The sequence below is a fragment of the Sylvia atricapilla genome, chromosome 6, assembly GCF_009819655.1.
Source record: "Sylvia atricapilla isolate bSylAtr1 chromosome 6, bSylAtr1.pri, whole genome shotgun sequence".
Classification (NCBI taxonomy): domain Eukaryota; kingdom Metazoa; phylum Chordata; class Aves; order Passeriformes; family Sylviidae; genus Sylvia; species Sylvia atricapilla.
In genome coordinates this window covers 42,318,435-42,331,572 of record NC_089145.1, presented here as the reverse complement: position 1 = coordinate 42,331,572, position 13,138 = coordinate 42,318,435, and the positions used below count along the sequence as shown (strand labels likewise).

The 13,138-nt window shown below is 40.8% G+C and overlaps 1 protein-coding gene across 5 annotated transcripts in view; it reads left to right on the top strand.

Annotated features, from left to right (window-relative positions):
• Positions 1-8,507, top strand: part of CEP170B (centrosomal protein 170B) — a 57,404-nt gene extending 48,897 nt beyond the window's left edge. For 4 of the 5 annotated variants that reach the window (XM_066321661.1, XM_066321660.1, XM_066321658.1 and 1 more), the window contains one exon: positions 257-1,002. In XM_066321661.1, the coding sequence (XP_066177758.1) occupies positions 257-472 (216 nt within the window). In that variant the 3' untranslated portion in view covers positions 473-1,002. Of the gene's footprint in view, positions 1-256; positions 1,003-1,833; positions 1,923-2,476; positions 2,571-3,486; positions 3,539-4,285 lie in introns of those variants that run through there. The other variant, XM_066321662.1, reaches the window with a different exon arrangement.
• The last annotated feature ends 4,631 nt before the right edge of the window (positions 8,508-13,138 follow it).

Here is a 13,138-nt window from a genome sequence, read left to right as displayed (position 1 = left end):
ACCTTTCCATACATGCTCAAGACTGAAAACTTTGAAGTAGAATAGGCCCACAGTTTTGTAGTATGACTCCAGTGGGTAGGCCCTTGCAGGATTGGGGTCTAGTAATTTGCTTATGAGCCCATACCTGTCTGAACAAGACTTTAATGAATCAGTGTTCCTCTTGGGCCTGGCTGAAAATCTACAATACCTGCAGTGAATGCCTGTGAGCCTACTTTCCCTACTAATTTTTAATGACTCATTACTCGTTATTTCCAAGTTGGTGCAGCACATTCCAGAAGCAAGTCTGAACTACCAGAAAGTGCCTCCGGGATCAGTGGAACTGAAGGATTTCGACCAAAATATGAATGATAATAGAGAAGAGGATCCCTCAAGAAAAACAAGGACAAGAAACCGTGAGGAGGCAGGCCACCTTTTTATTTACTTTATATATGACATTGTTTTAAGCTGCTGTATGTATACTTGTTCTTTGTAAGCTGCAAAAGGACGCTACTCAAAAAAACCCCAAAAACCCACACTTTTCAGCAACCCTGATGTGTGGGTACAGAAACAGTGTTTAAAAGGAAAAAGAGGGACAGAACAACCCCTCTTGCCAAGCAGTGACTGGAAGTTTCCTCTCTTGTGTAAAATGCCAGTAAAACTTTAAGTTTAGTCACCTTTTTTTGGGAGGACACATTAAGTGTCAGAGCCTTCTTAGGCTATTTCACTGCTATCTTAAGAGAAGAACTCAAATATCACAATTTTGAAATCTGAAGCACTGATAGTTTAATGGCACCTTACTGTTCTGCAGCTGGCATCCTGGTTAGAGCTGCTCATGGAGCAGCAGTGGCAGGATCTGGACCTTAGGAGGGTGTGTGTGACTGCAGTGTGTGAGCATTGCTCCCTCCCACATTCGCAATTTGATGCAAATTTGATTCTTCTGGGCTGAGAGAGCAGGGTAACCTGCAAATCACTGGGGTAATGCTTGAAAGGTGAGAAAGCCTGGCCTGCACTTGAGGCTGGGGATGGTGTTGGGAATGAGGGGTGTAGTGGAGTGATGGTGCCAGGGGAAGGAGGAGAAAGCTGCTGTTCCAGCACTGGCTGTTGTTCCTGCTTGCTCTCTGCCTGCCAGTTGTGTTGGGAAGGAAGAGCTGGGGCAGAGGCTTCAGGGAGGCAGTGCAGGCAGGAGGGGGGAGCTGCCTCTCTGGAGGTGGTGTGTGACTCACACAGGCACATACAAGGGACCGTGGGCTGAGCCACTGGTGCTGCTCCTGAACTGTGACTGGTTTGAAGCAACCAATCCCTTCCTCTCCTGTAGAGAAGTGCCAAGGCTGGATAAAAGGTGCAGCTTCAGAGTGCCTCCAACTTGATGTGGGCTTTTCTGGCAGAAGCCTGGAGGCTTCTATATTTGGGGTTTAATAGTATTTTGTTGTTACTTTTATTAAAGCGGAATGTAACAGGGTGGGATACCTGGCTGTGAAGGTGGTTTGAACTCAAATGTGTCACTTAGGTCTTTTCAGCAAGACTGCTTGTGAGTCTTCTTGCATTGTGATTTGACTTTTTGGGTTTTTTTGTGAGGTGTGTAAAGTCTTAAGTGCTGTTCTTTCAGAAACGCTTAAATGCTTATGTTACTGCAAACAACTGGTGTCTCTGTCTCTAGAAAAAGTCTGAACAAGTTACTATTAATCTTTTTGCCAAAGTGCTGCAATAGAGCTGCACATCATCTTAATCTCCCTTGAACTTCAAGTATCATCCACACAAAGTTGTTTCAGTGGAGATCATTTACTGTACAAAAAATTCCTGTTTTGTAATACACCGCTTTTGCTAAAAGTTCTCCAATCTGTCCTCATATTTTAGGTAATTTTTGACAATCTGATGTTGAACCCAGTGTCCCAGTTATCACATACAATCCGTGAAAACACGGAAAACCTTGCTGAAAAAATGAAGTAAGTAATTTGTTGTCCCTGGCCTGAAATATTGACTTGCTGGTGAGCTTGTTGACTTGCTACTTGTGGAAGATATTGTACTGTCATCTTGGAAAGTTTTCTAATCAGGATGCAGGGAATCTAGATGTAGGAAGTTGTGTGTGTGTAGTGAACCAGAGGTAATATGATCATTTGCTATCACTTTTCCTCATATCTTTGGCCTTTGGAATTTTAATGCTGGATTTGTAATGCTTGTTGATGCCTTGACTTTGAAATGCTGCCTGTGCAGGAGATACAGCAGAAAATCAGTGGATTGTCTTCTTTTTTTTTTGTGTACCAAGGCTCTTGTAAATATGCAGGTTACCAAGCTTGTGAAATCTTTTCAAAATTTGTTGTTGCTCTAGAGACATCAGTTAGGGAAGGATTTTGGATTGTTCCTAAATCAGCTGAAAGGAGCTTTGTCCAGCTGCTAGACCACTAATCTCTTTTGTTGCCACATTTTGTGCTAATTAAGTATTTTAAACAAGTAGTTTTTAATGGCATTTTTAAGATCTGCTCTACTTTTTGTGTTACAGGATTCTGTTTCAAAACTCAGAAAGGACCTGGGAGGAGATGGAGGCCAAAATCAATTCAGAAAATGAAGTGCCAATTCTGAAGACATCAAACAAAGTAAGTCTATGCAAACAAGTAAAATACTAAAGACTTCCATCCATGCAAGCTTTGTAAGAAACCAAACCAACAATCTCTGACCCTTCTCAAATCCATTTCTGAAATTCCTGGTCTATTTCTGTGTGTTGAACTGCTGGGTTTTGTTACTGTTTCAAGTGTGACAAAGTGAGTTCCTTCTGTGGTTTTTGTTTCACCAGTCTTTCCCAGTTCCATTGCAACTGATCTTCAGAGACTGGGTTTCCTAACAGATGTTGAAGTTCAGGGTCATTAGGCCTCATTTAAACATTTACCAAAGAGTCACCTGCCATGTGGTTGCCACAGCTTCAGTTGCAGACAGGTGTTTCTCGTGAATGTTTGTTTTCTTCACTGTAACTTTGACATTAGGGCAGTAAAAATCCTCCTCAGGGTGAATTCATTCAGGTGATTCAGCTTCAACCTGGTGTTTGTGCTCTCATGACCTTTCATTGTCCTTGAAGGGAATTGTCAGTAAGGATTTAAGTACAATAGTGGACCCAGCAAATATGATTAATGCTAAACAACCTTGTGCAAGACCTGTGTAACTTGGTGCTGCAGCAGTATAAATGTGGCCAAATGCCTTGTCTGGTCTGGGAGTTGAGTTTACAAATACCTTTGTGTATTTCATATTAAGAAGGAGCCTTTGTAGAGGCTCCTCATATCTAAAGGCCACTGTGGCTGTGGATAGGGTGGTGTAGTAGCACTTGATGACATGATGCAGAGCTGGCTCCCTGTGCACTGACCAAATGCACCTCAGTACAGTTTTTCTGTTAAATGAGCAAGGTTGAATCTTTGACTTTGAATCTTCTTGATTAGATAAGGCAGAAGGAGTAAGACTGGATTCCTTTCTCTATTGAGTACTTTGTTGCTTAATTTTCCATTCTGATGCTTTTGTTTCTAGGAAATCAGTTCTATCCTGAAGGAGCTCAGGCGAGTTCAAAAACAGCTTGAAGGTTGGTCATCTGAAACGTTCCTGTTGTCTCTGAACTGCCAGTAAAATAAAAAAAAATAAAAAATACTGTACAAAATACTGCACAAAATAAAGTAATGTTGGCCTGATTTGTCAGAGAAAGCTGGGAAAGGATGCAGAAGTTCAGGTTGTTACCACAGTGCTCTCTGATGAGTGCATAGAGAATTAACAGTACATTTATCTTACACTGCCAGTTTTTAGGAAAATTTTTGATTATTGAAATGCAGAAGCTGTTGCTGTGGAAATGCTTTAAGATAATTAGCATATTCCCATAAGATAAACTGATGCAGGAGTGTTCTGATGAAATAATATTTAGCAGCTCTTTCAGCCAGTACACTGTGCTATGTTTTTTGGACTTGAATTTTGCACATAGATCTCTGCATTAGAAAAAGCAGGAGAAGCTCTTGCATCATCTAAAAGCATAATAAAGGCATATAAAAACATCCAGGCATCTTTTTGGGCTCCTCCTAAAAGCTTTCCATTTGGCTGCTGTAGTTTGTCTTTCCCAATTTAACTAGCGAATCCACATCTCTTCAGTCTGGGAGAAGTTTTGCTTGTTAAAGCTGTTTTGACTTGAAGGTACTAATGAGGAAAATAACCTGACTAAAAGGAACAAAAGTACTGCATACAGTTCTACTGCCTTCAAAGTGAAGGTATCAAACTTCTGTTTGGAAACTTTGCTGACTGCTGCTAATGTGATTGTATCTTTTTTTTTCCCCTTTTTCCCCAGTCATAAATGCTATCATTGACCCTACTGGAAACTTGGATATAGTCGCCAGTAACAAAGCATCTTCTGCTGCTAAACAATCTACAGCCACTAAAGTCAGGACTGCTAACAATTCTGGGTCCACACTGGAGACTTTGTCCCTAGCACAGATGAGAAGCTATGCTCAGAAATCGAACTGTGGGTCTTCTAGCTTACAAGATTCGAATTTCATTCCAGATGGAGAGAAATATGTGATCTGATACAATATTTTGTATTGCTACTATACTGTAATCTACTGTCACATTAGTATTGTGTATGAGTGGTTTGTGGACAGTTTGTGTGGAGCAGTTGTTTAGATTGCTAACATGTTGCACAAAAAAGAAAAATCTATGCTGTGAGGGTGAATGGAAAGTCTGTGTATGCCTTTTAAACAGGACTAGCACTGTGGAGCAGCACATATTCAGCATAGAGGCAAACTGATTTTTACAAAATTACTCACTTATTCTTCCAGTGTGCCATAAGAAAACAGGCTCTGCATATTTCCCGTTCAATACTGCTGAGGCTAAAGTGTTCTTGCATTGGCCTGTGTATAACTATTCAGTTGCAATGAGGCTCAATTAAAAAAAAAAAAAAAAAAAAAAAAAAAAAAAAAAAAAAACAGAAAAAACCCCACACACCTTTTTTGATACTATATTTGTTTGGGTTTTATTTGATTGAATTTTTTGAAGTGTACAAGTGAGGCATTACAACTGTTGGAATCAACTTGCAAATCCAGCAGAATGATTGTGCAATATCATGGGTTTCTGAGAGAAACCTTTACTGCAGTTGTGTAAGGTTTTCTTCCAGCAGTCATAAAAAGACAACCACACTGAAGTTGTGCATCTGTTTTTCAGTCCAAAACTCAAAACAAGACAGAATAAACCATTTTGGTTTTTTTCTCTTGGGAAAGTATAAAAGTTAATAATGATATGAATGTAAAGACTACTGATACAGCTACTGTTTATGATAATATTTCAGACCCAAAGTTTGGGGTAGGTACAAAAAAACAGATTTTACAATTTAGCTTGCCAAATTTTCATGCTTTTGGTACAAATGCTGTCTTTAAGCTGCTTTTCTTTTTTAATTTAAATATACAGTCTTTTCATAATGAGCTACAAATGCTCTTGGCTGGGCCAAAGACTAAGATGTTTGCAGTTACCCAGTTGCAAAGAAAACCATCTGTTCCAATGGCTTATGGAATAAACTTAATTACACAGTTGCTGTGAACTAGTGCAATCACTTGACAGCACTGAAAAAATAATGGCTTCAGTGTAGCTCCACCATTATGGCTAGTTCTGTTATGAATTTTTTTCCCAATGCAAAAGTGCTTGCAAAGGCCACCATTGTGGTGTTCCTCAGAAACTATTCAACAGTGTCAAGCACTTGGTACATTTGGTACTTTTGTCTCTGAATTTAATTTTTGGTCCGTTACAATCCTAGAAACACTAAGGTTGTATACAGTTGTTTGAGCAGTTTCTTATTTAACAAAAGTTGGGGTTTATGTTCTGTCTTTGTGTTAAACGACAAAACACTAAGCAATTTTTGTTGCTTTAAGAGCAAAAAATTTGGTTTTGAGGGGATCTCTTCCAGATGTGTTTGCTCCCTGTTTTTTCTGTCTTGTATCGATTCCTTTTTCATTCTTCCAGGTCAACAAATAGTAATCAGGGAAAGAAATTCTTTTGTAGCTGTGGAGGATACATTTACTGGGAAAGGTGAGCAGATGAGTTCCACTTTGCCCTCATACAGTATGTAGTTTAACCAGTGAAAATGGTTTCCCAAGCTTGACTGCTTCTTGTGTGCTGACTTTATATTTTGGGGTGAGTAGTGAGTTCCTTAGTTAGCTTCAGTAGTTACCTGAGCTTTTCTGCTAGGATGTTGTAACAGTGGGAACCTGTTAAAATAATTTAAATAAATAGGAATGCTCACAAAGCGTTTAACCTTACTAGTGAAGAAGGTGATTGCTTTCCTGGTGGAGCCAGTGAGAGCTTTTCATCAATTTCAGCAGAGACAAGATCGGTCCCAAAATGGGAGTACATCAACACGCCATTAGTTTATTTTTGAGCCTGCAAGATGCTGGCTGGTAAATAGTAGGTGCAGATATCCTTCCGAGATTTCCAGTAGGCTATAAGCTCATCTGCTTGTGTGGAGATGCCCTTCCATGAAGAAATTTGCTGGATTTCACGTAGATGAATGCAGAATAAAAAAAATTTGCCCTTGATGTTCTGCCTGTAATATATGCACTCTGTGAATGTGTTAACTCAGTTGTTGATTCTGATCTCTCTTTTCTTGAAATACCTGACTGTGTCCTTGGTGAATATCATAAGTGGTGGTATTGTTCCTGACATATGAGACAATTTTTCAAGCCCTTCTTAGTTAGGGTTTGAACTGACCAGGTGCTACCCCAACTCACTAGGAGTTGAAGGACCTTCACAGATAAGGTGTTGCTGTTAGTTTCAGTTTTGCTGTAGAGACAAGTGAATTACTAAGCCGTACATCTGACTTCTCTGATTATTTGTTATTTCCACATCTTCATGGCTATGTGCAAGTGGATTCCGTTTCTCTGCAATGTGTCCTTGATGGGACTTCTGTTTACTTTCACCTGAAAATTGCTTGATTATTCTTTGATTCTTGAGCACATCAGGGAGGGTTTTTCTCCCTTCGTAGCTCTGTTCTGGACTTGAGAGCGAGCCCACAGACACCTTAAATCAACCTGCAAAATACAGTACCTCTTCAAGTGACTAATGAGGGTGCAACAATCAGTGTCTCTTGATAATTTGGAAATGAGTGTGAAGGCAGGGAGGATGCACAGCTTGATTTATTTGTGGCTCAGCCAAACTGTAAAATGCTTCTGTGTCCTGACACGATGCTCATTCTTGGATCTTTGCATTTGAAAAGGTTTTGCAGTCAACAATGAAACGCAACATACATTTTCTTGTGTTCACTGCTTCTGAAGTACTGTGGTTTGCACTTGTCTGCTCCAGATAAGCCAAAGAGCTGTCCACTCCTTTGCTGATTGTTGGTTCTTACAGTACTGTATGCAGCCATAGAAACATGCCTGTGTGACTCCAGTGTGAACCTGACCCATGTGTAGTGGTATATTTGGGGGGCCCAGGATCAGTACACGAGATTCCTGCTGGCTTCCATGAGCTGTGGATGGGCCCTGCATTGAGCTCTGCAAGGGTGACACTGCCCTGTGTGTCACTCCTGTGGCCACTTCGCTTTCATGTGTTTTGTGTCTGACTAAAGCAATGTAACGAAGGGTGGGATTTTCGAAGTCGTGGGGAAGCAAGCGCTCAGGTCCTTTTGGTTTTTCCATATGCCTTGGGTGCCTGATGCTCTGAGCACCTTCCAAAATCCCAGCCCTCAGCTCTTCCACTTTACTTGAAAACTTTTCAGTTCGACGCTTTCAAATGTAAAATCCTGTTATTCTGTTCTGATGGCGTGAATGTAAATTCCTGTGAGGGTGTGTAGGAGCTTTGGGAGCGAGGACCCAGCTGGATCTATGGTGGTGTCATGTTGTGGTCATGCTCCAGGAGGAAAGAACGTCTGCATCATCGAGTATTCTAGTAAAGGTACAATTAGTGGAATGTTTACATACAGCCTACTGACAAAAAACAGAGACAAAAAAAGAGACGATTAAAAAGTGTAAAGTATTTAAGTGCAAGACTCTTCTAGTTTTTTCTTGTTTTGCAGATCACACTAGCTATTTTTGAAGTTGGTAAATGTGTATAACTTTTGCAAAGACCAGACAGAACTACCTGTTCACTTTCAATGTGCCCCGTGCTGAATTGTGCCTATTTCACTCTCTTGCTGTTGTTATGCTGCTGATTCTGCTGTTCTGAACTGTTCACTGGATCATTCCATTTGCATGCAACACAAATGCAAGCTGAGCTGTCTGAGAGTAAAGCTGAAACACGTTTGTATAACTTGAATCGATTAATGACTTTCTCTTTTCCACGCCCTCTTGAAATGCTGTGTATAATTTTGATTTGTTTCTTCTGCCCTGATTTCTTTCCACTTTTGGGGGTTTTTTTTGTTTGTTTGTTTGATTTTTTTGAACAGTAATTTATTTTTGTTTGGATTATAGGCAGTATCTGTACATTTTGTTTCAAGGTGATATTGTGGATGTCTTTAAAAAACCAAATTGTTATTTTATATAATTTTATCATAAAGTTGCTCTAATAAATCATTCTTTTATCATGTGACAGTGATGCTGGATTTTGTGCATTCATTTGGAGGAGGGATGTGTGTTTGGATTGTTTCAACTGCCTGTTCTCACTGGTGTTAAGTGCAGTGCACTGGCAGAATTGTCAGCAGCTGAAGCCTCACAGCTCAACTGGATCAGTCCTGGTGACACCTATGGCTAGGGCAGATCCCTCTCCAAAGAGCAGGAGTCCCCTTATTCCCCCAGAACTTCTGGGGTTGAAGTCCCTAAGTCCCTTTCACATGAGGGTGGCATATCTGACTATGGTATGGTGATATTTAATTTTCAGTGGTTTTTTTTGTTTCATTGCCTTGATTAACATGGTGGTTGAATCCAGTCTGGAAGTGATCATTCCTCAGGAGATATGTGATTGCAGATACATTATTAGGCTGCCTTTTTTTTTTTTTTTTTTTTTTTGCCTTTTTTTTTTCTCTCTCACCTCATATATATAGTTTCTGTGTCTGTGAAATAGTTCTTGATGTTTTTCTTCATACCACCACTGTCCTCCTTCCCTCCTGCAGTTCTGTCTGAGCTTTGCATCCTTCCTGGCACTTAAAAAATAATGTTCATTCCTCCTTCTCCTCTGCACTGTCTTCAGCTTCCCCAACCCTGCCTGGTGCCACATGGGACTCTGCATTAGCACAGCTCCTGTAGGAAGCAGAACACATGTAGCTGATGAAAACACGGCATTGTTTGCCAGCAGTAACTAAGAGGAAAAAAAATATTAGTCCCTAACTAGAATCACTGGGAGATTTTCCATCCCCTGGTTACTTATCCTTTAGATACTTGAACATGGAAATCTTTTACATTTAAAAGTTTTAGGGAGGGCTTTTTTGTTAGGAAAAAAAAAAAAAACCACAAAAAAACCCCCACAAAAACTTATGCCTCTGTTAAAAAGCCTTCTGAAGCTTAGTTTGTGTTCTGTGTCTGCTGAGGTTTTCTGTGTTGTGTATGATGCAGGGCAGGATTACACAGTAACAATATTGCCTCTCTCCAGGCTTCCTTGACAGTACAGAGCAGTGTTTGAATCGGGATGCTGTGCAAAGGGTCCTTTTAAATCAGCAGTGCACCCACTTCATTAATTTTTAACAGTTTGATTGAATAAACATAAGAGGCAGTGGAACTGTGTCCAAAACTATTTAAAACATAATGAAAGCTGCTAGAACTGAAAAATGAAGGATAGATGGGAAAAGTAATGATCTCCTCTGTGCATCTTCCTGCTGAGCTTTCAGCTGCAAGTCTGGATCTTCGATATCCTCAGCTGCTTTGGGAAATAGAGCCTGGTTCTCCACATGTGCATAGCAGGGAACACTAGAATGTTTTGCCTTGAGCAGCGTTTCAGGATCCTTTCTCAGAACAAAACTTTTAATTCTTTGGAGGAGACACGTTCTCTTTTTTGGATATTGTGTGAAGATCCAGGAGTAGACCTTCCTGCTGGGTTGTGCCCATGTGATGGTGGGAGAGCACCATGTCTTCCTCAGCTAGAACACCCTTGGGCTGTTGAGCAAAGCCCTGCTGGTCCCAGCTGCTGAGATGGGGTTGGTCTCGGGCAGCAGCTTGGGCAGTTTGGCTGTGGGGTGTTGCCTTCCTTAATGGGGTGCAACTATTTGGGTGAACCCTGCAAAGACTCTGAGCACCAATACATGGGAACTCACCTGTCCAGTTACCTAGAAAAGGTGTGTTACTTTAGTGGATTGGCTGCTGAGCTCTTTTATTGATGTGAGCTGAGCAAGAGAAGCCAAGAACAATTAACATAAGAAAGTAGCACTCATTAGGACTCTACCCTGATGAAGCCTTTTCTCCTCTGAACAGAAAATACTGGAAGTACTTTACTTGCCAAAACAGTTGGTAGCAGAAAAGGGTTTGTTCAACACTATAAATGCTTCTTGTCAACATTGAAATAACAGCAAGGAAAAAAACCCACCAAAAACCCCAAAATACGGCATCCACCTGGTACCTGCAGACACTTCCCAGACAGGAGATCCAGAGGCATAGGTGAGGTTTGGTTTCAGGAAGAGCAATAACAACAGAGAGAAGGAGTATAATTTTTATAAAACAATGCACATTCAACACAGCACACACTGAAGTATTTTTCTAATACTTGCACGTCATCTTTCCCAGGTGTGACTGGAGGGTGAGTGCTACAAAAGATGAGTGACAAGACTGAGACAGCAAAGATTTCTCTGCAATCCCTTGCACTATATATTCATGGCTTTATTTATTTGTTTGCAATTGAAATGTTTTTCCAAACCAAACATTTAGTAGGCAGGCATTTAGTATTTAATTTTAGGCTGAATAAAATTATTGCACATAAGTTAAATATTTCAAGTTAAATGTTTCAAGTCCATGGTCAAATATCTTAGTGAATTTACTGAATATTTTAAAAAGTGGAAACAGAGTAAATTTTTAAAAATACTTCTAAAGAAATTATTTAGACTTTGAAATTCTCCCTAGGCTTGTCAACTGAATCACTTCCCAGTTCTAAACTTGAAATAACTTCTTTTGGGTCCCCCCTCACCAGCTAATTTAAGTATACAATCTTTTAGCACAAAGTATAAATAGAACATTTTTCTTTTCAAGTGTATGGACCTTGGCTCCTCCTGCCTCCCATCCTTCTGTCAACTGTTGGTATTTGGAGCCCAGTCTTGTTCTCATGAAACAGAAAGTGTAGTTTTGTAGTAATCCCTGCAGTGGTACTGATGTTTTTGTCTATAATTAGCTCTCAGAGATGAGAATGTGTTAAACTGGCAGTTTCTTCTTAGCATACCTCCCACACAGGCAGAAAAACTTCCAGAGTATCTTTTAATGCATCCCTATAACAAAGAAGTCCAGGCATGATTTTTAAAGGGAACCAGTTAACCACAGCGAGAGATGCCTTTACTCTGTGTGGGATGGTGGCAAGTCAGCCAGAGCAACTGATAGAAGTAGCCTTGAGAAATGGGGAAGAGGAAGAACAAAATTTCCTGTTTGCTCTAAAACTTGCTGTTCTTTCTTAATTTTCTTCCCACAGCTGCATGAATTGGACAAATAGAATGATATTCTACCCATAAACCTGCTTCCATTCTGAAACTCTCTTAGCTACAGCACCATTAGTAAGATCAGAAATGCAGAATTGTTGGGCTGGTATGTGAGATGAGATGAGCAGAAGGAAATGAGGATTTTGCAAGCTGGATGAATTTATCAGTGGAATTTACCAGTGCTGCAAGTGGTTAGAGAGCTGTCAAAGAGGAGGAGAAATGCAGGTCCCTTTCCTGGAACCTGCTCTTCCTCTGATACAAACCACTTAAACTGAACTTGTGATATTGGTGAAATAAATGATAAATCCTGAACTTTGTAAAAGGTGCTGCTGCCTGTGTGGTTCGATCCTGAAATCAGTGGGAGCTTTTGTGACTTTTGTTGACATAGTTCATGCCAGGATTTCAGTCCTGCACACAAGCAGGAGCTTAGCTGAAGTATTTAGTTGGAATGCTCAGCCTCTGAAGTAATCTGAGGGCCAGGGACACTTCCTGGTGGTGATTTGGACCTTTAGGAGGGGTGGCTTTCTGGACCTCTTTTCACTGGCTGCAGATCCTACCTCAGCTTTCTGGTAACCCAGATCTACAGGGACAGCAGCAGCCTTTCCTTTGTTTTTAGGGAAATCTTTGTTGTAACAGAGATTTGGGATGGCTCCCATGATAAGTGATCTGTGCACAGCAGTAAATTCAGGAGTGGGGTGGCTGGGGAGAGAGATGTCCCATCTGCTCCACTAACTACTTTTTGGGCTTCTTTGAGTTCATGCTTGTGTTTTGGTCTTGAGGGAAGCAGAGGACTGACGGCACTTTCAGCTTCCCAGGAAAAGGCCTCTTTCTGTTTTACCAGACCTATCCTCTGGCTCCTTATTTTTTTCCATCTTCAGCAGCTTAATACAAGGTGTCCTAAAGCCTTGTGTTCCAGACTGTCTCTCCATTGACTCCTTACAGCATCCTTCCTTTGGCATTGCACTAGGGACCTGCATCCTTGGGGTCAGTAGGAATAAGAGACTGCCTGGAGAACAACAGCAGCATCCCCAGAGCAATTTGTGTTGGCCGAGGTGCAGCCTTTGGATTTTTACAGAAGGCACAATTCCTTAGAAACTGTCCCAAACTCAATGTCAGATATAACCCCTCAACAACATCACTGCAAATTCCAAATGCCACGTGTTCAGATGAGGGCTGCATTGTTTCAAAGGAGCTGAATTGCTCCCTTGTGTTCGTCCAAGCATGACTGAGCAGGAAAGTGCTTTCAAGAAAAACTTTTCAGAGACGTTGTTTTGGAGGGTTTGTTTGTCTGCTTAAAATGAAGCTTCTGGTTAAGAATAGTGCAGTGAAAATAGAGCCATGTTTGGGCTGATAACAGCACCAAAGCTGAGCAGTCCTTCCAACCACTGTCCTCTCATGCTGATCTGGACTCTGACTTTGCACCACTGAGTGAGAGCTTTCTCATCCAACAGAAAAAGTTATGGCAAACATGTGAAGATCAGGACCCAGAGTTTAAGAACTGGGTCACAACAACTGAATGATAACTTAGCAACCTGTTAGTACACATTGTGACACTCAGTGTCTAAGAGGAAGTGATCTACAGCAGGAGGGGAAAAAAACCAGAAGAACCCTAAACAA